The 24,528-nt window shown below is 41.7% G+C and overlaps 1 protein-coding gene across 2 annotated transcripts in view; it reads right to left on the bottom strand.

The window, feature by feature from the left end:
• Positions 1 to 24,126, bottom strand: part of UBXN4 (UBX domain protein 4) — a 36,121-nt gene extending 11,995 nt beyond the window's left edge. Inside the window, exons 1-10 of one of the 2 annotated variants that reach the window (XM_040971507.1) lie at positions 23,870 to 24,126; positions 17,160 to 17,262; positions 16,357 to 16,385; positions 15,413 to 15,531; positions 14,529 to 14,703; positions 10,088 to 10,181; positions 5,745 to 5,747; positions 3,842 to 3,896; positions 2,364 to 2,528; positions 390 to 517 (exon numbers count right to left, since the gene is read on the bottom strand). In XM_040971507.1, the coding sequence (XP_040827441.1) occupies positions 390 to 517; positions 2,364 to 2,528; positions 3,842 to 3,896; positions 5,745 to 5,747; positions 10,088 to 10,181; positions 14,529 to 14,703; positions 15,413 to 15,531; positions 16,357 to 16,385; positions 17,160 to 17,262; positions 23,870 to 23,951 (953 nt within the window). In that variant the 5' untranslated portion in view covers positions 23,952 to 24,126. The remainder of the gene's footprint in view (positions 1 to 389; positions 518 to 2,363; positions 2,529 to 3,841; positions 3,897 to 5,744; positions 5,748 to 10,087; positions 10,182 to 14,528; positions 14,704 to 15,412; positions 15,532 to 16,356; positions 16,386 to 17,159; positions 17,263 to 23,869) is intronic. The other variant, XM_040971506.1, reaches the window with a different exon arrangement.
• Between the last annotated feature and the right edge of the window lie 402 nt (positions 24,127 to 24,528).

Here is a 24,528-nt window from a genome sequence, read left to right as displayed (position 1 = left end):
AAGAGTCAGATTTTTGACAAGGACTGTGTTTAATCTAGATTAGTCTGGGAAGCATTTGTTTCTCAGTAATATCAAGTTTTCTTTGTGTACTTACTGTGCTTTAAATACTTTCGAAGTGATTCCTCCAACATCAATTTTTGAAGATTAATTTGTTTGAAAGTCAGGGTTACAGTGAAGGAGACAGAGAGCGACATTTTCACCCCCTGAATGCCTGGGTCACGGTAAGGAGTCAGGACTACATTCATTCTCCCTCACACAAAACAGGGATCCAAATACTTAATAATGAAATAAAGGAACGTATGGAGGAAAACAAAACAAAACAAAACAAAAACACAACTAACCAGCGCCCAGCACACAAAGAAATTTCAGTATGAAGAAAAATAGAATACCTTCTTTCTCTTGCATATGACTCTCTCTTGACTTCCATCTCTGCCTGCTTGGCCAGCAAGGCAGCAGCTTTGGCAGCCTCTGCTTCCTCCTTTGTCTTTGCAAAACGAGCAGCTCTTTCCGCACGGTCCTTTAAAGCATCATTACATAGTAATTATCTCTCATTGCCTGCAAGACCTATTCACACATAACTGTCTAAGAAAACGCTTAAATAAAAAAAAATCTTTAATCCATTTGGGAACCTTATCCTTCTCGATCTGGTAATTTTTAGTTTTTCCAACTGTCAGGAAGCAGAATATTAATAAGCAAACAGACATAAATTTGTTTATCACATTTTCTACAGAGCCTGTGACAAAGTCTCACACATAATAGATGATCAATAAATGTTTGCTGATTGAATAAATTAATATTAAAATAAGGATGTTTTTCAAATGCATTAGAGCTGCTTAATTCTGAAAGCAATAGTTGCAAAACTATTGAGGACTGCCAGGAAACCAACACTCTGCTTGTTTCCTAGGGAATCTTTCAACATAATCCAGAGTCATTCCACGTGGAAAAGAGGTGCACAAATGTCAGACGCCATGAAGAGCTACGTCAATCAGTGGATTCTTCAACGACCTCATCGCGCCTGGAGTGGCGAGACTGGCAGCAATTCATAACTGTTGAACTATCAAGACCACTTGAGGGCCTGGCGGCGTAGCCTAGCGGCTGAAGTCCTCGCCTTGAACACGCTGGGATCTCATTTTGGGCACTGGTTCTAATCCCGGCAGCTCCACTTCCAATCCAGCTCCCTGCCTGTGGCCCGGGAAAGCAGTCGAGGACGTCCCAAAGCTTTAGGACCCTGCACCCGCGTGGGAGACCCGGAAGAGGTTCCTGGTCCCCGGCTTCAGATTGGCACAGCACCGGCCGCTGCACTCACTTGGGAGTGAATCATCAGATGGAAAAACCTTCCTCTCTGTCTCTCCTCCTCTCTGTATATCTGACTTTGTAATAAAAATAAATAAATCTTTTTTTTTCTTTTAAAAAAAAAGACCACTTGAGCAAGACACTTGGAGCATGTCCCACCTCTGGGAGTTGGGGTAGGACACTGGGTGGGGCTTCTCCCTTAATATCCCCCTTTACCTCAGATACATTAAGGAAACAATAGGGAAATAATAGTCTCAGCCACTTTCCTGTAGCCCTTGAACCTTTTTACCCTAATTAACTATGTAAGGATTGTCATTTTTTTATATAATAAAAAAAAAAAAATGGAAAAAGTTAAAAAATAAGAGTAACTTACTTATTTGAGGAATCAGTGTGGTAGAATAGGGTAAGAACACGTTTAAACATACAGAGAAATATTAGCCAATGTGAAGCAAAGTCAGATATACAGAGAGGAGGAGAGACAGAGGAAGATCTTCCATCCAATGATTCACTCCCCAAGCGGCCACAACAGCTGGAACTGAGCCCACCCGAAGCCAGGAGCCAGGAATTCTTCCCAGTCTCCCACGTGGGTGCAGGTTCCCAAGGCCTTGGGCTGTCCTCGACTGCTTTCCCAGGCCACAAGCAGGGAGCTGGATGGGAAGTGGGGCCGCCAGGATTAGGACCAGTGCCCATATGGGATCCCGGCATGTTCAAGGCAAAGACTTTAACCATTACGCTATCATGCCAGGCCCAGAGTCAATCTTTAAAAAGAAAATGAAGGGCAGACATTTGGTCCAGATTAGGATATTAGCTCAGACACCTGCATTTACATTTCAGCTCCTGTGTTCAATGCCTGGCACTACTACTAAACTCTAGCTTCCTGCCAATGCAGCCCCAGGGAGGCAGCACACACATAAGAGGCCTGCACTAACTCCTAATCCCTGGCTGTAGCACCAGTCAGGGACTGCTGGGGGCACTTAGGGAGTCAATCAGTATTCAGTAGGTGGGAATACTCTCGTCTCTCAAGTAAAAAAGAAAACTTAAAGCCATAAAAATAATAACTTAAAACTCACCAATGCAATTTGCTGTTTTATACGTTCACGGGCTGCTCTGTCCTCTGCTTTTTCTCTATTTCTTTCCTCTAACATTCTTTTTGTTAATTCTTCTTCTTGTCTTCTTTTATAATCCAACATTTCTTTTCCAGTTTTTCTCCTTTCAATTTCCTTCTTAATTTCCCTCTGAATTAAAGAGACATCAAGTTTTATCAGTCAAAAACACATTTTGGTAATTTACCCTAGATATTATTTTAAATGTAGAGACAATCAGGTACAGAATGCACTTTAAAAAACTGCACTTCAGGGATGGTACTATAGTGTCAGCAACCCTCATCCTCCATTACAGTGTCTGGTTCAAGTCCGAGCTACTGCATGCTCCCAATCCAGCTTTAATGCACCTTGCAGGCAACAGATGACGGAACAAGTGCCACCACAAGAGGGACCTGAATGGAGATCCTGGCTGTCGACTATGACTATGCAGAATCATCTGCACAAAGAAGAAATCCCTGTCTCCCTTTCTCTGTTACTCTTTCAAACGAAATATAATTTAAGAAAAAAAGTTTTTTTAAGTGTTTTTATTTGGGACCTAGCATTGTTACATAGCAAGTTAGCAGATTATCCCATACTGGAACACTACTTTGAACCACACATGGTCCATTTTCAATACATTTCCTTGTTCGTACACCTGGGAAAGCAGAGGATCATGTCCCAGGTTTGGGGGCCCTGCAATTTATGTTGGACACCTAGATAGATTCCTTGACCCCTGGCTTAAGCCTCACCCAGCCCCGGACGTTCCAATCATTGGACAGAAAACACCAAGACAACGCCTTTCCCCTCTTGTCACTATGTCTTCATCTGTCAGTCTATCTACCTTTGAAATAATCTCGTTTTGAAAATTTGAAAGGTATGGTTAATGGTCAAATGTCTAATGATTTGAAAAATCCCTTGCAGTGTTGTTAAGACTACAAGGTAGTTAAGGTAATTATAAGGCAAGCAGCATTTCAGATGTTTGATTTCTATGCCAGACATGTTGCCATCCAAGGACAATATGATGGTCATTTATTTGGCTTAAAGGAAAACATGCCTACCTAGAGTAGAAAAAAAGCCAATTCAGAGTAAAGAATACAACATTTAAAAAAAATGGTGTGCTATAATGCAGCAAAACAAAGATAAACTTCACCATAATGTCTACGTACCTCTTTTTTTTACAAAAAGGAAATAAAATTTTGATCTCTGTCTAAAGCCAGGCTTAGCTGAAGCTACTTTATTCTTCATGTAAAGGACTCAGTACTGTAGGTCAGAAAACAGGCCAATTTATTCCTGGCACTTTACAAAAACTACACAGAAGAACACACCATGATCCCAGTGCAGAAGCATTTCCTTCACTAAGCTTAACATTGAGTTTCACCTAGGAAACCACTCCTGGTCTGCCAGATGAACAATCAAAACATTGCCTCTCCAAATAGAACAAACCATACTAACACTGTTAACTTTACCTGTTCTTCTTCTTTCCTTTTCTCTTCTCTTCTTTCTTCAAGTTTTTTTGTAAGTCTGTATTAAAAGAAAAAAAATACCCTGACTCATGGTATTAATGTAAAATACATTTAGGAGGTTTCTTTATAGAAACAACTGGTGAAACACAGACACTGAAAAGAAAACCCCTGAAGACACAACAAAATGGAACTGCTGGGCTCCGGCCCTGGAAAAACCTGAGTGGATGGGATTCTGACTCAGGCCTACTTTAGTTCTTAGGGTCTTTACCACCTACTCACTATTAAACTTGTGCTTTTTCACAACTTATCTGAAATAGATTCAAAGCTATGTATACAATATTTAAATATATGTATACACAATAACTTGCAAATACAGAGGCAGTCATATAACATGAGACTGAAAAAAAATTCACAGATTTAAGACTAGCATTTATAGTACTAATATTAAGCTGACTTTTAACAAGTTCATCACTAGTGGTATTGTGTTAATCATTAGATGGATGAAAAATGTGGCAGATGTTTCTATACACACATACAATGGAATACTACTAAGTAAAAAAAAAAACTACCACCTGCAACAAAACGGGCTCAACTGGAGGAAATCATATTGAATGAAATAAATCAGATTCAAATACAAATACTAAATGTTCTTCCTTATATGTGGAAGCTAAAATAATAAAAAAAGGAAAATGCCTGTTTATATCACTATTGCTGCAAAGTTTCACAAAACTGTTATTTACCTTTGTCAAACCAATGATTAAGAATGTTATTCTACAGTTTTAATGATCTGTGATTGCTTTTAAATTTACTGTATATGAATCAAGTGGTCATTTTTTCCATTCAACATTCAACTACTGTTTATAGCCACTGTATTCACACTAAGTTAGGTAATTTAGGGTCTTTTTCCTTTGGACTGTTAAAGCTCTTGGTGAGGGGGAAAAAAAGGGAACTCCAACTCAGATCTCAGAAACTAACTACAAAATAAATTTCTGTTGGCTTTGAAAAAAATAAAAGCTAATAATTCTAGGGCCCAGCGCGGTGGTGCAGTGGTTAAGGTCCTCGCCTTGCACGCCCAGGATCCCATATAGGCGCTGGTTCTAATCCCGGCAGCCGTGCTTCCCTTCCGGCTCCCTGCCTGTGGCCCGGAAAAGCAGTCGAGGACGGCCCAAAGCTTTGGGACCCTGCACCCGCGTGGGAGACCTGGAAGAGTCTCCTGGCTTTGGGTCGGCACAGCACCTGCCGTTGCGCTCACTTGGGGAGTGAATCATCAGATAGAAGCTCTTCCTCTCTGTCTCTCCTCTCTGTATATCCGCCTTTCCAATAAAAATATAATAAAAATTAATCTTGGGCCCGGCGCGGTGGCGCAAGTGGTTAAGGTCCTCGCTTTGCACGCCCGGGATCTCATATGGGCGCCGGTTCTATCCCGGCAGCCCTGCTTCCCTTCCAGCTCCCTGCCTGTGGCCTGGGAAGACAGTCGAGGATGGCCCAAAGCTTTGGGACCCTGCACCCGTGTGGGAGACCCGGAAGAGGCTCCTGGCTTCGGATCGGCATAGCACCGGCCGTTGTGCTCACTTGGGGAGTGAATCATTGGATGGAAGATCTTCCTCTCTCTCTCCTCTCTGTATATCTGCCTTTCCAATAAAAAAATAATAAAAATAAATCTTTAAAAAATAAAAAACAAATAAATAAAAATGAATCTAGAAAAAGAAGCTAATAATTCTAAAGTAACACAATCATAAGCCATAGAATTTTGATAATGTACTAAAAGTCACTGAATAGAAACATCAATTTTCATGGTATATGAATTACACCTCAAATTGTAATTGAAATGTTAAAATCTAGAAAATTACCAGAAAGGGGCTGTCCCATAATGGATAAATCTTCCACTTGCAATGCCATGTTCTACCTGCTCCACTTGTGACTCAGCTCCCTGCTAACAGCCTTGGGAAAGTTATGGAAGAGGACACAAATTTTGGGACCTGTGCCACCCACATGGGAGACTCAGAGAAGCTCCTGGCTTCGCCCTGGCCATTGCAGCCACCTCAAAAATAAACCAGGAGATGAAATATCTTTGTCCCTCCCTCTCTCCCTCTCTCTCTTTCGAAATAAGTAAATATTTTTTCACAACCATTTTTATCTCTCAACGAAATAATTCATCCAAAAAAAAAAAAAAATCAATGGATGCCAAAGACACTAGGAACAAGTTGTGATAAAAAATTTACTATTTCAAGGCCTGGTGCAATAGCATAGTGGTGAAGGTATTCGCCTTCAATGCCTGGGATCCCATATGGTCGCCGGTTCTAATCCTGACAGCCCTGCTTCCTATCCAGCTCCCTGCCTGTAGCCTGGGAAAGCATTGGAGGACAGCCCAGAGAATTGGGATCCTGCACCCATGTGGGAGAACCTGGGAGAGCTCCTGGCTTCGGACTGGCTCAGCTCCAGCCATTGCAGTCACTTGAGGAGTGAACCATCAGATGGAAGATCTTCCTCTCTGTCTCTCCTCCTCTCTGTATATCTGCCTTTCCAATAAAAATAAATAAATCTTCAAAAAAAAAAACCAATTTGCTATTTCAAAGATTTACTTACTAATCAGTAAAGAGATACATTTATAATGAAGATATTCACTATAAATCACACAAATCAAATGATTAACATCATCAATAATGCATAAATATGACACTAGCTATCTCCTAAGGTTGGTAAGGATAAGGACAAAATATTAAATATTACATAGATATTTCAAAAGTTAAGTTGAATAATGGGACAAGTACTGGACAATCAACATTCTAGAAACTAGTTTGTTTCAAAATGTCTCATTTAAAAGTACAAACAAAAATGGGGAGCTTGTTCCTTGGCTGGATCTTGAATCAGGGGGGAAATGTCATAAAGAACATTATTGAGTCAATTGGGGAAATCTGAATATGGACCACAATCTCACTGCATAAATGCATATTTTTTTTACTGTTATAATAGTCCTATGCTAATATCTAAAACAACCTATTTTTTTTAAGATATGAATTTATTTTGATTGGAATGGCATATATTCAGAGAGGGAAATCTTCTATCTGATTATTAACTCCCTAAGCAGCTGCAATAGCTGGAGCTGAACCAAACTGACACAAAGAACCAGGAGCTCTTCCAAGTCTCCCACGTGGGTGCAGAGTCCCAAAAGCTTGGGCCGTCCCTGACTGCTTTCCCAGGCCACAGGCAGGGAGCTGGATGGGAAGCAGGGCTGTCAGGATTAGAACTGGTGACCATATGGGATCGTGGCGCGTGTAAGGCGAGGACTTTAGCCGTTACACAATCACGCTGGACTCACGACTACCTCTATTTTTAAAATTATATATCAGTGCTAGAATTGTGAGGAAACCACAAGTAATTTTATTATAATATAGTTGAAAATCTACATTGCATCTAATTGTTTCATCACTCCGGCATCTGACATTTATTTCTTAATGGTCATTTTACCTTCCTAGGCACTAGCACAGCGCAGGGTAGATCTCTTGCTCAGAACAGAGCTTCAGCCACTTAGCAGATACATGCTTAGCTAGTTAGGGATGAAATAAAATGTAATTTTAAAACAAATTAGAAAAAAAAGGAAGGTGTTGGAAACATTTCAAATAAATGGAAGCTGATACTACTACATATGAACATACTTTGAAAAGTTTATAGAAAATGTGATTAAATAAAAATTATTTTGGCATACAATAGTTCTAAATCCATTCATCTAAAGAGTCTCAAAAAGTTTACAGGGCCTGGCATGGTAGCCCAGCGGCTAAAGTCCTCACTTTGCACGCACCGGGATCCCACATGGGGGCCTCTTTCAAACCTGTCCTACAAACGATACTTCAAGATGTTCTCTTGACAGAGAAGAGGAATAGCACCTACCAAAACCAAAGGCAGACGGGAAGAACATCCCAGTAAAATGACAACAGAAGACTAAACCAATGAGCAACCCATTCCTAAAATGATAGGACCGAAGTACCACCCATGTATATTTAACTCTGTAAATGGCTTGAGCTCAAACATATATCACAGATTAGTAGACTGGATTAAAAAATAAAACCCATCTGTTTGTTGTGTGGAGGAGACACACTTCAACAAAGATCAGCAGAAACTACATCACATGGGTTTTGTTGTTTTCTGTTGGTTTCATCTCTTCAAAACACTTTCTTCTGACTAAAACATTCAATGACTTGTAGATCATGCAGTGTCATCATTTTCTTCAAGAAGGTTCTTGATTTTCATTTCTTCAGCTACACGTTAGTCATTTAATGGCATGTTGTTTAACTTCTTGGCGGTGTTAATTTCTTTTTTCTCCCCAATGCTGATTTTGTTTTGTGGCTCTTCATTTAAGGGAATGTATAGTAGCTGTGTAATGGTGACTGTCATATCTAGTAACATGCCATTTAACTTCATGGCATTGTAAATTTCTATTTTTCTTTCTATTGTTGAGGTTGTACCATGACTTTTCATTCAAGGGAATGTACAGTAGTTGTGTAATGGAGACTATCATATCCAGATGTGAGGACACAATGTAGTATGCATTTCTGTTTCCAGAAAAAGATGGACTTACATTGAAACTGTTTACTATATTTTGACAATAGGATTCTGGACTCTCTGCCATTGTCCATGCCCGCATGGACATGACATATGACTGAGTATGAAGAACTGTATGTTAGTAATGATACGAAGGAACTGGGGGGTGGGGGAGGGAATTGGGGAGGGGATAAGGAAATATGGAACTGTATCATAAAATGATAGCAATAACAATAAAACGTAAAAAGAAAAAAAAAAGAAGCAGAAACAGAGAGGGGTCCTCTATCAGGTGGTTCACTCCCTAAATGTCTTCATTAACTGAAGGTAGGCTGCTCCTGGTTAGGAGCTTGGAACTTCTAGCCCTCCTACGAGAGAACAGTGGCCAAGGACTTAGACCATCCTTTGCTGCCTTCCTAGCCATTAGCAGGGAGCTGGATTGTAAGTGGAACAGCCAAACCCAAGGCAGCACCCATATGGGATTGCAGCCCTGCAAGTGGATGCTGCTGCCATTTTTGTATGTTTTTATTTTAGAGCCCAGGACAGAGAGCAAACAAATTAAAAATATAATATAAATATATTAAAAAAAAATAATCCCAGCATAGTTTCAAGATGGCATTCATGGTGGAAAGGCCATTGAGCAAATGGATTAATGTGTTAAAAAGCCAGTAGGCTGTTGTTTTGTGCTGTACAGCACAGGTCTGCCTTCCTCCCACACAGAAATAGGAACAAAAAGCTTGTCAGTCCTGGAACTCAGACTGTGAAAGAGATGATACTGAAAGGTGAATTGGAGAACTGAACAGGGGCCAGAAAGTGAAAAGCTTATTTTTAAACAAACTTTGATAAAAGGAATTTGAACCTTATCCTTAAGGAAGTGGCAAGCTGTTTCAGGATTGTCAGCATTTGTATCAAGGGAGAAACTTTTATTCCAAATGTATATAAAAACAAAGAGAATAGGAAAAATAATCATACGACAAACCTCTCTGATTAATTACTGCTCTATAAAAAAAAACTAGAGACTGCCAAGAATTAAAACTATGTATATGACACTTCAACTAAATAAAAGTAACGCTCAATAGATGCCCATTTATGCAGTAAAACCTAAGCTCAGTAAAGATTCATAAAATGAACTGAAGTTCTTGCCTTTTGGAGCGTATCATCCTTACTGCATAGAGACATAAAACAAGGAACAGACGGAAAAACACATAGACCAAACTACATCAGACTTAAAGCTGACTGACCACTTCACACGAACAGAGAAGCTCTGCTGTTAGAAGTAACTTTTATAGATATAAACAACTTGGTCAAATTATCAAAAACACAGAATTCTGAAACTCCATTTGTGTTATTCTTGCTTTTATTCTAATTAATAAAATAAGCACTTCAGTGTAGCAGGTAAAGTTATTACCTGCAAAGCTGGCATCCCAGATGGGTGCCAGTTCGAATTCTGGCTGCTCCATTTCTGCTCCAAGTCCCTATTAATGGTCTAAAAAAGCAGTGGCAGACAGCCCAAATACTTGGGGTCCTGCCACCCCACAGATGAGACCTGGTGAAGTTCCTGGCCTCAGCCTGACCCATCCTTTGCCACTGTGCCCATCTGGGGAGTGAACCAGAAAAATGGAAGATCTGTCTCTCCCTTTTTAATTCTGATACGTAAATAAATAAACTGAAAACCACTTTTTTAACAAAATAAGTGCAAAGGTAAGAGCAAACCTTTCAACTCTCACGGTGAGATCCTCTGCAGGTCTCTGACTTGAACATACAGTAGGCTCCCGAGAGGCAGCAGCATGGCCTGAACTTTCTCCTCCTTAATTAATAAGTAAAAAGAAATAAGAATACTGCATTTAATGTAATTTTTAAGATAGAAATCTTCTGGGTTATGACATCTATTAATAATCCTATTTCTTGAATATTACATGCTTACCCCAGCACAGAGCAGCAGATAAGAAATGAGCTATTATTAAGCTTTCTGAAGTTAGGATCTAGACAAAATGGTGTATGAATGAAAAAAAGGCAGTTACCCCAGCCACCCAAAGTCAATGGCGCAACAAGCAGAAATAGCTATGTGGCAAAACATTTGGCCAATACTAAGCTTCCCTCTAGAGTAGCACTGCCCTTTACCTATACTGTCCAAAATATTAGTCACCAGCTACACGTAGCTAGTGAGCATCTATAAGGAAGCTGCAGTGGGTAAAGGTCTAAATTTCTACTTGTACTCACTCCTAACTGAAACAAACACATGTTGCCATGCCTACTGTATCTTAGAGCCAAATCTGATGTAGGTATGCTTCTAGAATCATCTTGGACTATGAAGGGATCTATTGCTGCTACTCAGAGTAATTCTTCAGAGAAAATATTTTCTTTAGCTGTACAGTAATAAGGATTCCTGAAGAGAATAGAAGAGGATAGAAGAGACCTGGTAATTTTCATTCAAAACTTTGTTACATACTTTGGACACCTGTTCTTTATAAGTAACATGCATGGAGCCCAGAGCACGGGTTCAATTGGCTAATCCTCTAACTCCAGCACCAGCATCCCATATGGGTACCAGTTCACCTCCCGGCTGTTCCACTTCCCTTCCAGCTCCCTGCTTATGGCTTGGGAAAGGAGTGGAAAACGTACCACCACCTTAAGACCCTGCACCCATTAGGTCACCCAGAAGAAGCACCTGCTCCTGGTTTTGGATCAGTCTGGACATTGCAGCCATTTGGGGAGTGAACCAGTGGATAGAAGATCTTTCTGTCACCCCTTCTTTCTGTAAATCTGCCTTTCCAATAAAAATAAAACAAAAATTAACATGTATCGAAGAATAAGGACTTTGGAGCCACAATGCCTGGGTCCAAGATTTGCTTGGCCACTTCAGTAAATTCTTTAATCTCTCTGTGCCTCATCTTCAAAATGGGGATAATTAAACCTCATCTGGTTGTTATGAGGAAAACAATTAATAAAATTAAAATATTTAGAACACTAGTAAGACCAGCACATATCGGGCATGGCGTGATAGCGTAGTGGTTAAAGTCCTTGCTTTGAACGTGCCAGCATCCCATATGGGCAGCAGTTCTAATCCCAGCAGCCCTGTTTCCCATCCAGCTCCCTGCTTGTAATCTGGGAAGAGGCTCCAGTTCCTAGCTTTAGATTGGCTGAGCTCCAGGCGTTGTGCTCACTTGGGGAGTGAACCATCAGATTTAAGTTCTTCCTCTCTGTATATCCACCTTTCCAATAAAAATAAATCTTAAAACAACAACAGACCAGCACATAGTAAGTGCTTTAGTTATCCCAGCAGCAGAAATAATTCTAGTCAAAGGTGCACATCTATTCCTATGTCTGCATCCAGTGTATCACTTACTTAGCTTGAAAACAGCCACAATAGAAATCAGCAAATACTACATATAAAGGCTTTTAGCTTCCACAGAACTTTCTGTTAAAACATTTACCAGCACAGCACTGATTACAACTCTTGGATAACAACTGATAGCCTCTGGCAGCCACTGTGCATTAGGGAGGAAATCAACCACCTGGTATAAATAAAACTTCTGCAGATATCTACAAGGGAACAAAATATGGATAGCAGAATGAAGTGGATCACTGAGTGATAAAAACAAATTAACATACGTCAAAAAGGAAGCTTTCTATTTCTATAACAGATTTGTCTCTCTGGTACTTTATAAATGACTCAAAAGTATACACTATACATTCCTAACTTTATGGGTAACCCACAACTGAGTGAAACAGCTTATTGTAGTCATATTTAATTGATAATTACCAAATGGGAAGTTCTAGAGTAAGAAAAAAAATCTCAATAAACCCCAAACAATTGATAAAATCTTAACCAGGGACTAGCTTTTTAGCATGGCTGGCTGGCAAAACTTGCACCAGTGCTGCCTGCATTCCATACGGATACAGATTTGAGGCCCAGAGGCACCACTATTGATCCAGCTCCCTGCTTGTGCCTCTAAGCGTTCGGACCCCTGCAACAATACGAGAAGAAAGGAGAGGCTTCTGTCTCTTAGCTATGGGCTGGCCCAGCCCTGGCCGCTTCGGTCATGTGGGGAGCAGACTAGCAGAAAAATGTGTCTTTCCCGATCTCTCTGTAACTTTGCCTTCCAGAAAACTTAATAATATAAAATCCAAACATAATGAAAATCAGGGAAAATTCTGTCTCTAGGTTTAAAGAGTCAGCTGGATTATTAGGTAGAATGCGTCTCCTAACGGAAATATGCATCATGACGTACGCATTTTTAAAGGAATTCTTGCTAAAATATTTAATGAAAATAAAAGGAAGAGAGGAATATTTACATAATACTATGAGGATGTGAAACCTTCATACTATTGGAAATCACACACAACACAAAAAAAGCCTACTCCTGACCTCAGAGCATGCCCACACTGGGGACCCCGGGATGGGTGAAAGGCTGGGTGGAACTTTTGCCTTTATCTCCTCCCTTACCCCAGATACAGGAAAAAAAATAATGTGGAAACAATGGTCTTACCCACTTGCCTGTAGCCCTCGACCCTTGTGCCCTAAAAAACTATTTAAAGATTACCAGATAAAATTATTTTAAAAAACAAAAACCTACTCCTAACAGTCCTTTATCAACCAATAGCAATACATAAAGCCATAATTCAAACAGAATAACAGATACAGTAAAACTGTCTAGCTTTGATAAGGGACTACGGATTTGTGGGGGTTTTGCCTTTTTTTACTTATCTTGAGTATGTGGCTCAGGTGTTGTGACCCCTTTTGCAACACCCACATCCCAATCAGAGCGCATGCGCTTAAGTTCTACCTCTGTCTGGATTCCAACTTTGTACAGATGTACACCCCAAGAGGCAGCAGGTGATCTCCCTCCCTCCCTCTCCATCACTCTCTTTTTAATTTATTTTTATTTGAAAGTCAGATATACAGAAGGAAAGGACACAGAGGTAAGAATCTTCCATCTGCTGATTCAGTCCCCAAGTGGCCCCGAGCTCAGCCATCCAAAGCCAAGAACTGGGAGTTTCTTCCGGGTCTCCCATGTGGGTGCAGGGTCAAGGCTGTGGGATGTCCTCTGCTACTGTACCAGCCAGAGGGAAGTGGGGCTGCCAGGATTAGAACTGGTGCACATATGGGATCCTGGTGCATGCAAGGAGAGGACTTTAGCTGCTAGGCTACCGCGCTGGGCCCAGTGTCTTGAATACACAAATTTTTGAAAGAAAAATTGTTCACAACTCTAAACTTGGAGAGACTTACAAAATCACTGTCTTGATATTTGAAAAACAGTACATTAGCAGAAATTATAAATCAACTCTTGTGGTTTTGATTACTTGGTAATGAAGGGTACAGTCACTTTATCCTCTTTGCCACTAACACTTTGGAGATAACCTTTAAAATTCACATTAAATTGGGCCCAGTGCAGTAGCATAGTGGGTAAAGTCATCACCACGGACACACCAGGATCCCATCTGGGTACCAGTTTGTGTCCCAGCTGCACTACTTCCATCCAGCTTCCTGCTTGTGGCCTGGAAAAGCAGTCGAGGACGGCCCAAAGCTTTGAGACCCTGTACCGGCATAGGAGAACTGGAGGAGGCACCTGGCTTCTGGCTCTGGATTTGCTCAGCTCCAGCCGTTGCAGCCATTTGTGTGTGAACTATCAGATGGAAGATCTTCCTGTCTCTCCTCCTCTCTGTATATCTGACTTTCCAATAAAAATAAATGCATTTTTAAAAAATCTAAATAATAAGTTAAATGAGAAAAGAACCACAAAATATTTATCCTAGAAAAATACTGATAGAAAACGTTTACAGTGAAAAGAAGAAAGGCCTTTTTCATTTAAAAAATTATCCAATTTTAAGTGAAAATCATGCGAAGAGTGACAGTGATCATTAATGCACAGCTTCAAATTCCACAGTGGCTGAAGTGGATATGGCAAAAGTCAGCAGAGCAGAGCTCAGAGCAGCTGCCATACGGACTGCAGGGACCCAAGTTTTTAAGCTATCACCTGCCTCCTGTCACTCTGCTCACTAGTAAGAAGCTATGTAAGAAGCAGTGCTGGGATACCAAATTCAGTGTCTCCGAAACAAGATGCAAGCATTCCCAACAGCATCCTAACGACTGTGCCAAACTCCCACCCTGGGAATATTTCTCTTGCAGCCAAAAAGCCGTATTTTACAGTACCTGCTGCCGTATCTGAGTTTGTATTAGAACTGGATGATGTTTCACAATGCTCCGCATTTCTGGACTGAGAGTTATCCAAAGTGTTACCAGGTTCACACGAGGCAGACGGAGCAGAGACTGAGCCTTCTGACTGGCTGCTGTTAGCCATCGATGCTTCACCTTTCAGTGAGTGCATCTAGGAAGGAAACAAACCAGAGCTTCACGAAAAGACAGGAATCTAAATCTATCATGGCATATAAGATCAAAATAAAGAGTTAAGCCCATTTTATAAGCTGTAAGAAAAGTATTAAACTGTCACAAGTACAGGAATCTAAGAAATGCAATAAATATCAGAACTGTATTGTAGCATTCAACTAAAGCTAACAAGTGCAATAAAAAGTTTACGCACAGTACTGATTTCTCTTCAAATCAGAATATAAAGAAAAAGTTAAAAGGCTATATAACAGCCATCTGCTAAAAATGGATAGAAATAAGAAATTATTGTGTAAAGATTTTAAAGCATTTAAAGTTAGGGACTTGATATGACAGTTACACTCCTACAACAGAGCAATGGTGAAGTGTATTAATAGAGTAAGGCAAGAGGTAAGAGCTGTGGATCACTCAGGTATGAGATGCTTCTAAAAGTTTGTAGAAAATTAAAAATGTCAGAGGTGTTTGCAGCAAAATAAACTTGTCTTTAATTTTACTCTTCATAAACATCTTCAAGTATCTCCTATTAGGTATAGGCATCTGTGCAACTTCATAATGCAATTTTTTAGTTCAGGAAGATGGTATTTACTATAACAGCATAACACTATAGAAATTCTCTAAAAACACTCTACCATTAAATTCTTGACATCCCATATTTCCTTAATTATGCAAAGAGCAGTTCTGTTCCTTCTCACCTGTAGGACTTTGTGAATTCTTGTAACAAGCTCGTCTGCAGAAATGCTTCCTGCAATTACTTCCAAGGGAATCCCACTGTCTCCAATAAAAAAACTGGATGGAACACAGACCACTGGATCTGCACAGTTTAATTAAGGTTAACAATCCATGCAAAGCAGAAGGAAAATTTTAAAAATTATCCCTTTCATAATGTAATCTGTTAATGTTTATAAAATAATTCATACTACCCTAACATGGCTGTAGTCTATGTAAAATAATCCTATTGCATACCACCCTTGAGTAAAGAACACATTCTGATCATAACTTTCTTTAATATCCATCTTGCTACAAGCTGCCACTTGGCATCTACTACTTTTTTTTTCCTTTTTAAAAGATTTATTTATTTTATTGGAAAGTCAGATATACAGAGACAGGGAGAGACAGAGAGGAAGATCTTCTGTCCGATGATTCACTCCAAATGATTGCAACGGCTGGTGCTACACTGATCTGAAGCCAGGAGCCAGGAACCTCCTCCAGGTCTCCCACATGGGTGCATGGTCCCAAGCTTTGGGCCATCCTTGACTGCTTTCTCAGGCCACAAGCAGGGAGGTGGATGGGAAGCAGGGCTGCCAGGATTAGAACCAGTGCCCATATGGGTTCAAAGTGTGGACTTTAGTCACTAGGCCACAGCGCAGGGCCCTGGCATCTACTTTCTAACATTCTAACCAAACTGTTCCAACATATTGCTCATTAGATACATTTCCTTATCCCCTCATGATTTACAAAACATCAACTCAAAAACCAACAGCAGTATCAAGTATCCATTAGCAAGAAAACATGACTTCCTAAAGAAAAATGAATACACATCTAAACTTCATGAGTTAACCAGAAGGGAAATAAGCAGTAAACACACACACACACACACTCTCTCACATAAACAGCCAGTTCTTCATTGAAAGGATACAGATTTGTGAGAACTGCAGGCAGGCTTCACTGTAAAACAAAATTAAACAGAATTATTAGGTGAATCCAACTGCTTCCCACATACTAAGCTAAATGTATACAATTTTCTGTACTGGGGGCTTGGCACAGTGGGTGAAGTCTCAGTCTATAGCATCAGCATCATATAGGGATACCAGTTTAACCCCAGGTTGCTCCACTTCTGATTTAGCTCCCTGCTAATGAACCCAGGAAAGCAACAGAGGCTGGGCCAAGTGCATGGGGCCCCTACCCACATGAGAACCTGATGAGGCTCGTGGCTTCAGTCTGGCCCAGCCCTAGCCATTGTGGCCATCTGGGGAGTGAACCAGCAGATGGAAGATCTCTCTTTCCCTCTTTCTTCCTCTGCCTTTTAAACAAATGAGTAAAAAATTTACTAATAAAGAAATATTATTCTGAAATTCCCAGTTCATATGCAGCAATCAACTGGGAGAAGAAAAAAGAATTTTCTTTTTCACTGTTTTATAACAATTTGTATCTAAAAGAACCTTTTGCAATCACAACCCACAGCCTTTGGTGTCTGCATTTAGGACCTTTAAAAGGAGTTAAAAATCTGTCACGTTGCTTTCTCAACAGAACATTAAATATGCCTGAATATAATCTTATCCCCTAATAACATACAATGACTGCAACTTCCTATGCCTGCAATAATGTAATATACTTTTATAAAAGAATTCAAAATGCCTACTAATAAAAATTGAGTAATTCTACAGACAAAGATCATGATTACAGAAATACAAAGCAATGAGTGTTAAAACATAAGCAAACCTTTTGGTATCAATTTTAATAGCAACAAAACGGTTTGAAGATGCTTCTGTCACTTTCTCATCTTCCCAACTTTCAGCCATCTGTGTAGACTGCTCATCATCACCTGTAAAATATTTCAAAGACTGTTGATTCTCTTCCCTAAAAGCTGAAACTTCCAGTAAGGCTCAATCCCACAAACACTATTTTCTATCAATTTTTAAAACTAAATTTTGCACAAAATGAAATATAACCGCATACACTTTTCACATAATAGAAGTAAAAAAAAGTACTAGTTAGATGATAGCACATATTTTCTGAAAGATGATTTTTAAATTATGGTACAAAAATGTTAAAATAAGAAATGATGGGAAGGAATGCGTAGCATCTATTTTGGCTTTTGCACACATAAGTTTAGGAAATAAAGTAGTATACTCTTCCTTAATGTGCCATCTTGGTTTTAAATTCAATGTCTCCACAATGTAATTCATTTTCCAAAATTTCTCCGGGGTAGAATAAGGCAGGTATAACCCTGACTTTAGTTTTGGCCTCATCTTTACTGTAGAGTGCTAATTTTAAAAGTTGTGGTGAAAGAATTTAGCTTAGTGGCTAACTTGCTGAAGGAGAACAATGTTACTGACTGGGAAAGGGAATATTTTCTACAGTGCTAAAATGTCCTGTACGGTGATCTAGATTGCAGATATACAGTAATTTCCATATGTAAAAAGTCATCAAGTTGTCATTTCACATGCGGTCATTTCATACACTGTACATTATTCCACAACAAACAAAAATGTTGAAAAAATTCTATGAAGGCACTGCTTCAAATTTAGAGCCATGCGACTTTGCATAAGCACTTACTGGTAGGCAAAAGGAAATGTGACTAAGTCACTGAGAAGTATTTCTGAGGTTAGCAGAGACACATGTTCTCTCAGAAATGAACAACCCAAGCTAGTTTACAAATTTTCAAAGATGGTTTCAGGACACATTTTTTTGTTTTATGAAATCAGAGGCAGGCACTGTAGAACAGCAGGCTAATCCACCAACTGGAATGCCCACATCTTCAATCAGAGTGCCATTTCAAGTCCTGGCTACTCCATACTTCCAATTCAGCATTCTGTTAACACAACTGCCACCCATTTATGAGAGCCAACTGAAGTTCCTGGCTTCTGGCTTCAACGAGGGCCAGCCCTGGCTTTTGCAGGTACATAGGCAGTGAAACAGTAGATGGAAGATATGTCAGTCCCTCTCTATTACTCTACCTTTCAAATAAATCTAGTGACAGAGAGAGGGAGACAGAGAGGTGTCTTCTATTCACTGGTTAACTGTCCGAATGACTGCAACAGATGGGGCTGGTCAAGCTAAAGCCAGAAGCATCTTCCAGGTCTCCCACGTGGAAGATCTAGAAGAAGCTCCTAACTCCCAGCTTTAGACTAGCCCAGCTGTGGCTGCTGTGAATATTTAGGAAGTAAACCAGTGGATGGAAGATCTGACTTTCAAGCAACATACATTTATAAAAACGGGGGCAATACAGCGTTACAACAAGCTAATCTTCTACACTGTGGTGCTGGCATCCCAGATGGGTGCAGGTTTGTGCCTGACTGTACCACTTCCTATCCAGGTTTCTGCTTAATGCCTAGGAAAGCAGCAGAGGATAGCCCGGGGCCTTGGGATCCTGCACCCACATGGAGGACCTAGAGGAGGTTCCTGGCTCCCAGCTTCAGATCAGCTCAGCTTTGACCATTGCAGCCATTTAGGAAATGAACCATTGGATAGAGGATTTTCTTCGTCTTGTATTATCTCTGTGAAATCTACCTTTCAAATAAAAATAAATAATTCTTAAAGAAAACAGTAAGAGATCTAACTTCCATAAATTCATTCCCCAAATAGTGATACCAGGCAGTGCTGGGCCAAGCCAAACCAAGAACTTCATTTGGCCTCAATGTTGGTGGCAAGCGCTCAAACAGGCCTTTTCTGTTGCAGCTTTTTCTGTGGTGTTGGCAGGCGGGTGGATCAGAAGCAAAAAAGCCATAACAGGTACCAGCAGGCACCTTGTTTCCCTCAGTTCAATACAGGCTTTACTTTCCTACCCCGGATATCTGCTTACTGTATATCATTCTTTCTATTTTCAGACCAAAAACCTGTTATTCTTGTTCTCAGTTGGCTTATCTCCATAATGCATTAAAAATATAACTATTTACTGTATTTCCAACGTTACCAACCCGATCCAAACTACCATATCTCACCAAGATGATTCAAATATTTCCTAAATGGTGTTGCTGCTGAATATTTTCTTAACATAGCAGCACCCTTAAAAACCCTGTTCTCCCTGATTCCTCAAAACAAGTCACTTGTAAGAATCTACACATGGGATGGCTGGGAGGCTGGGTGGGGCTCCTCCTTTTATTCTATTACCCCAGGTCTAGAAAAAAAAAAATAATAATGTGGAAACAATGGTCTTACCCACTTGCCTGTAGCCCTTGACCCTATGTGCCCTAATCAATTATGTAAAGATTAAAAAAAAAAAAAAGAATCTACATTGTCGGCCAGCACAATACAGCCTAACGGCTAAAGTCCTCGCCTTGCACATGCTGGGATTTGATTTGGGCACCAGTTTGTGTGCCAGCTGCCAGGTTTCCCATCTAGCTTCCTGTTTGCGGCCTAGGAAAGCAGTCAAGGACTGCCCAAAGCCTTGGGACCCTGTACCCACGTGGGAGACCTGAAAGAAGCTCCTGGCTTCGGATCAGCTGAATGCCAGCAACTGCAGCCACCTTGGCGTGAATCAGCAAGCAAAAGATTTTCCTCTCCATCTCTCCTCCTCTATGTATATCTAACTTTCCAATAAAATAAATCTTTAAGAGCAAAATTTACATGGCTATAGGCAGTTTATCACCTATTTTGAATTTTTCCACTGTTCGTTTTTATTCCTACACTACTAAACACAATCCACCTGTAAGGTCTCTGTAATAATTGTTCCCTCGGGGCCTGGCATGACAGCACAATGGTTAAGGTCCTCACCTTGAATGCCCCGGGATCCTATATGGGCGCCGGTTCTAATTCCGGCAGCTCCACTTCCCATCCAGCTCCCTGTTTGTGGCCTGGGAAAGCAGTTGAGGATGGCCCCCCAACACCTTGAGACCCTGTACCTGCGTGGGAGACCTGGAAAGAAGTTCCTGGCTCCTGGCTTTGGATTGGCACAGCACCGGCCACTGTGGTCATTTGGAGTGTGAATCATTGGAAGGAAGGTCTTCCTATCTCTCCTCATCTCTGTATATCTGCCTTTTCAATAAAATAAATAAATCTTTTTTAAAAAATAATTGTTTGCTCTGTCTGGAATGTCCTTCCACAGTTATCAATATGGCTTAGTTTAAATTCCCTTAACTCTTTGCTCAGAAAACATCTTCTCAGGAAGTTTTCCCTAACCACCTACTGTATACTGATATCCTGTAGATACCCCCCTATCTCCCACCTCCCTTTTTTTTTTCCTGTACTACTTGTATCTTTTATTCTACTATGGTTTTTAACTGTGTTCACTCTGTCTCCATCAACGTCAACGAAGCTCTCACAATGCAAGGACTGTGTCATTTTATCTACTACTAAGACTGAAATTTCCACAATAGCTCTCTGCATATAGTAGGCACTTCTTACTTTGTGGAAAGAAAAGCTAAATGTCTCATATAATTTTCTGACAATACTTGACTGTAATGCTGAATATATATACTTTTCATGAGACGAGACTCATGAATACGAGTTTTATAAATTTGGTCACAGGAAAACAGAACTACAGTGCATCCACAGACGAAAATCAAAAGGGTTCCCCATTAACAGATGCCCACATATTGACAAACACAGTGCCCAGCAGGCTGGCCTAGAGGCTAAAGTCCTTGCCTTGCACGAGCCAGGATCCCATATGGATGCCAGTCCTAATCCCAGCACTTCACTTCCCATCCAGCACCCTGCCTGTGGCCTGGGAAAGCAGCTGAGGATGGCCCAAAACCTAGGGACCCTGCACCCACATGCACAACTCAGAAGAGGCTCCTGGCTCTGGATTGGTTTAGCTCCTGCCATTATGGCCACTTGGGGAAGGAATCAGCAGACAAGAGACCTTCCTCTCTGTATATCTGACTTTCTAATAAATAATAAATCAAATCTTAAATAATTCAGTGATCATTAAAAAAAATAATACTGAGAAATACAAAGTGAGGGAAAACTGTCACTTGCAATGAGATCATTCTAAATGTTTCTTCAGAGCCCATACAGTAGGGACAGATATAAAATTCCAAGTAAATGAGCCAGCTATCATTCCACACAGGAACAACATTACTACAATCATAGCTGTGAAGAATGAAAACCCTTTTTATTCATCCTTTCATATAGTCTCTATTTCACACTCATTTTCTAGGACTGGGCTAGATACTAAATACCGAATAAATGAGACACTGTCTACTTTCAATGTCGCTTAAAATCCAATGACACAAAAACGGTTCTGGTGGGAAACATGAAAAATAATGACGGGGTATCTTTACAACGATCAGGGAAGTCCTCTCTGAAATGACACTGAAAGCAAGTCATGAAGGATGAAAAAGCTAATGCATACATACAGCAACCAGAGGACATCACCAAGCAGAAGGAATCTGTGTGAGGGAAGGATCTGTGTGATCTACGGGAGCCAAGACAAGACTAAAGAGTAAAGAGACCAAGAGGACTCCAGACTTCTGGTTTACACAATCAGGTCCCCAAGCACTTGGTCCCCTGCCACCCACATGGCAGACTGGATGGAGTTTCAGGCTACTGGGTTCCACCTGGCCATTAGACATTTGAGGAGTGAACCAGCATATGAGCTATCTCCTTCCCTCCCTTCCTCCCTCTTTTTAATGCCTTTAAATAACTAAATCTTTAAGAACATAAACACATAAAAATAAAAACCACATGCAACTATGTTCTCTTATATGCTTCAAAGTTATGAGCAAGGCAAATATTGACAGCCCATGTGCTTGAGTCCTACACCCATGTACTGAGCCCTGGAAGGAGCCCTTGGCTTTGCACCGCCCGCCCAGTTGCTGCAGCCCTGTGGGGAGTAAACCAGCAGACTGCCGGTCTCTGTGTGCCTCTCTTTCAAGAAAGCAACAAAAAAAGGTAGGAAGAAAATCATAAAGCTCTAAATGGTCTGTATTACAGTTTTAGGAGTATAATGTAGATTCCTACAGTGGCATTAACCCTACCTGGTCTTGGGAGATTAACTAGCTACAACTCTAGAAAAGCTGTTTTCAGGAACAAGTTCCGGGACAGACTCCTTTGTTCTATGGCTAACAGTCTCCTGTAAACATTTAACTGTCATTTATTAATTAATTCTAAATACAAGTAACACATGCCCACCAATAAAAAGTCAACTTAAGAACTCACACACAAAAAGTCCAAAATACAAGGTGTAAGACCTCTAAGTTTTAATTATTTTAATAAACTCATCCTGCTGCTTTCCAAATATTTGATAATTAAATCTGGCATTTCTTCTTTCCAAATGATTAGCCCCAAAATACGTTTTAATCATGTCTGGGCACCATCAAATATTAACATCAAAAACCAAAAAACTACCACAATCTTAGATTTTCTGATTTCTTCACCAACTTAAATGACTATGTAAGGAGACTGTTTCGCTATCCCTTAAGAAATACAGCAGGATCAATTCAGATTATATGTGAGCAATGTCATTTAAATATTATCAACCCATTACTGCAAATTTTAACCGCATAACATCATTTAGCCTTCACTTTTAACCAATTCATTTCCTCTTACACGGCAGCAGGGATTTTTTTCTTTAAGGAGACTACAGCACCAAAACAGCACCTCAGAACATGAAGCTACTCAAACCGTGCGATTACACAGCACTTAGCCAAAAAGTCAGCTTAACTGTAAATTTCAAGTTCAATGTTAAACATCTCAGCAACTTGTATTCCACTGCCATCGTATAAAATTAAGAGAGCCATTTTCACCTCGTGAAACGCGTTCTAACTAAGCCGAGATTAAACACAAACAGCTGAAGACGCACACCTCCCATTAACAGCAACCACAGCCGCAGCAGAGACGGAAAGTTTTTCTTAAGGCCAGTTAAAACACGGAGCAACACAGGGGCAAATGAGTTGGCACGCGTTCTCGAAACTACATGGACTTCAGCTGAAAGTCTACTACTTTTAGACCGATGAAGGAGACAAACCTACTTGGAACAAAGTAATTCCTGCACACTCACACACTCACACTCCCTAACCTCCCCACCCCATCCTGAAGTTTACAAACGCTCTAACAGCTGCCACCGCAACCATCAGGTGGTTTCTCTTTGTGGTTCCCCGATGACACAGCTTTCTTCCTGACTAATCACGAAGTCCAACCGCTAGGCCGAGGGCCCGTTCCCACCCCGCACCCACCCGGGAGGAATCCACGGGCGTTAGGTCGGTCCTCGGGTGGGGGTGGGGAGGGAGGCAGGCCACGGCGTGCCGGGGACCGAGCCCGGCGGGCCGCTGCAGGCCCGGCCGGCGCCGAGAAGCCAAGGCCGCGGCCGCCCGAGGCCTGGAGGGGCCGGTCGTCGGGGCGTCCGCCCGTCCGGCTACGGGGAAGCGGCGGCCGTCCGCGCCCGGGGACGCGGAGCCGGCCGACCGCGGGGCTGAGGTAAACACGGGGCGAGGCAGTTCCGAGAGGCCGTCGTCCCAGCCAGCCGCACCCCGGACTCCCGCCGCCTTCACCTGCCACGAACACCACGAACACCGCGCCGCTCCTCTTTGCCGACGCGATGGCGGCCGGAATGGCGCCCTGGAACCACAACATCGCTTCGGTTGGACCCCGGACGCTCGGTCACAGTCAGCCGTCGCGGTCCGGGAGCTGGCCCCGCGCTCCCTCTTCGCCGGGCCCTGAGGCCCCGTCGACACCGCCAAGCCCGGCTGGACCGGCCCGCGCCTCGGGATCCGGCTCCGGCTCCGGCTCCGGCTCCGCAGCGGCGCGCCGCCCGCCAGCCGCTCGCTGAGACGTGCGCAAGCGCGTGAGGGCCGCGCCGAGCGACGTGACGCCAACGCGTCCAGGCCGCTCGGGGACCCAGCCCCTTGTCTCGTCGGCAAGTCGGTGCGTGCGCGCTCCCGACCGGAAGCCCCGCCTACCGGGAAGTGGAAGGATGAGTAACCGCCTCGGCACGCTTGGTGCTGCTGGCAAGAGGCATGATGGATATTGTAGTCTTCTCAGGCTTGTTTGGCTTCGTATTGTGGAAAGCAGGGCATTACGGACAGTCACGATGGCGATCCATGAAGAAGGGCTGGAGGAAGGGAAACGCCATCTGTGTTCTTGGCCTCACTGGAGTCCTAGAAAGGGGAGGATTTCGTCCCCACTTGAAACTAAATGGGCATTTTAGGAA

Source organism: Ochotona curzoniae, unplaced genomic scaffold (assembly GCF_017591425.1).
Source record: "Ochotona curzoniae isolate NIBS_2020 unplaced genomic scaffold, NIBS_Ocur_1.0 contig_2210, whole genome shotgun sequence".
NCBI lineage: Eukaryota > Metazoa > Chordata > Mammalia > Lagomorpha > Ochotonidae > Ochotona > Ochotona curzoniae.
Note: the sequence above shows the minus strand (reverse complement) of the source record. Positions and strands in the feature narration are given on the sequence as shown.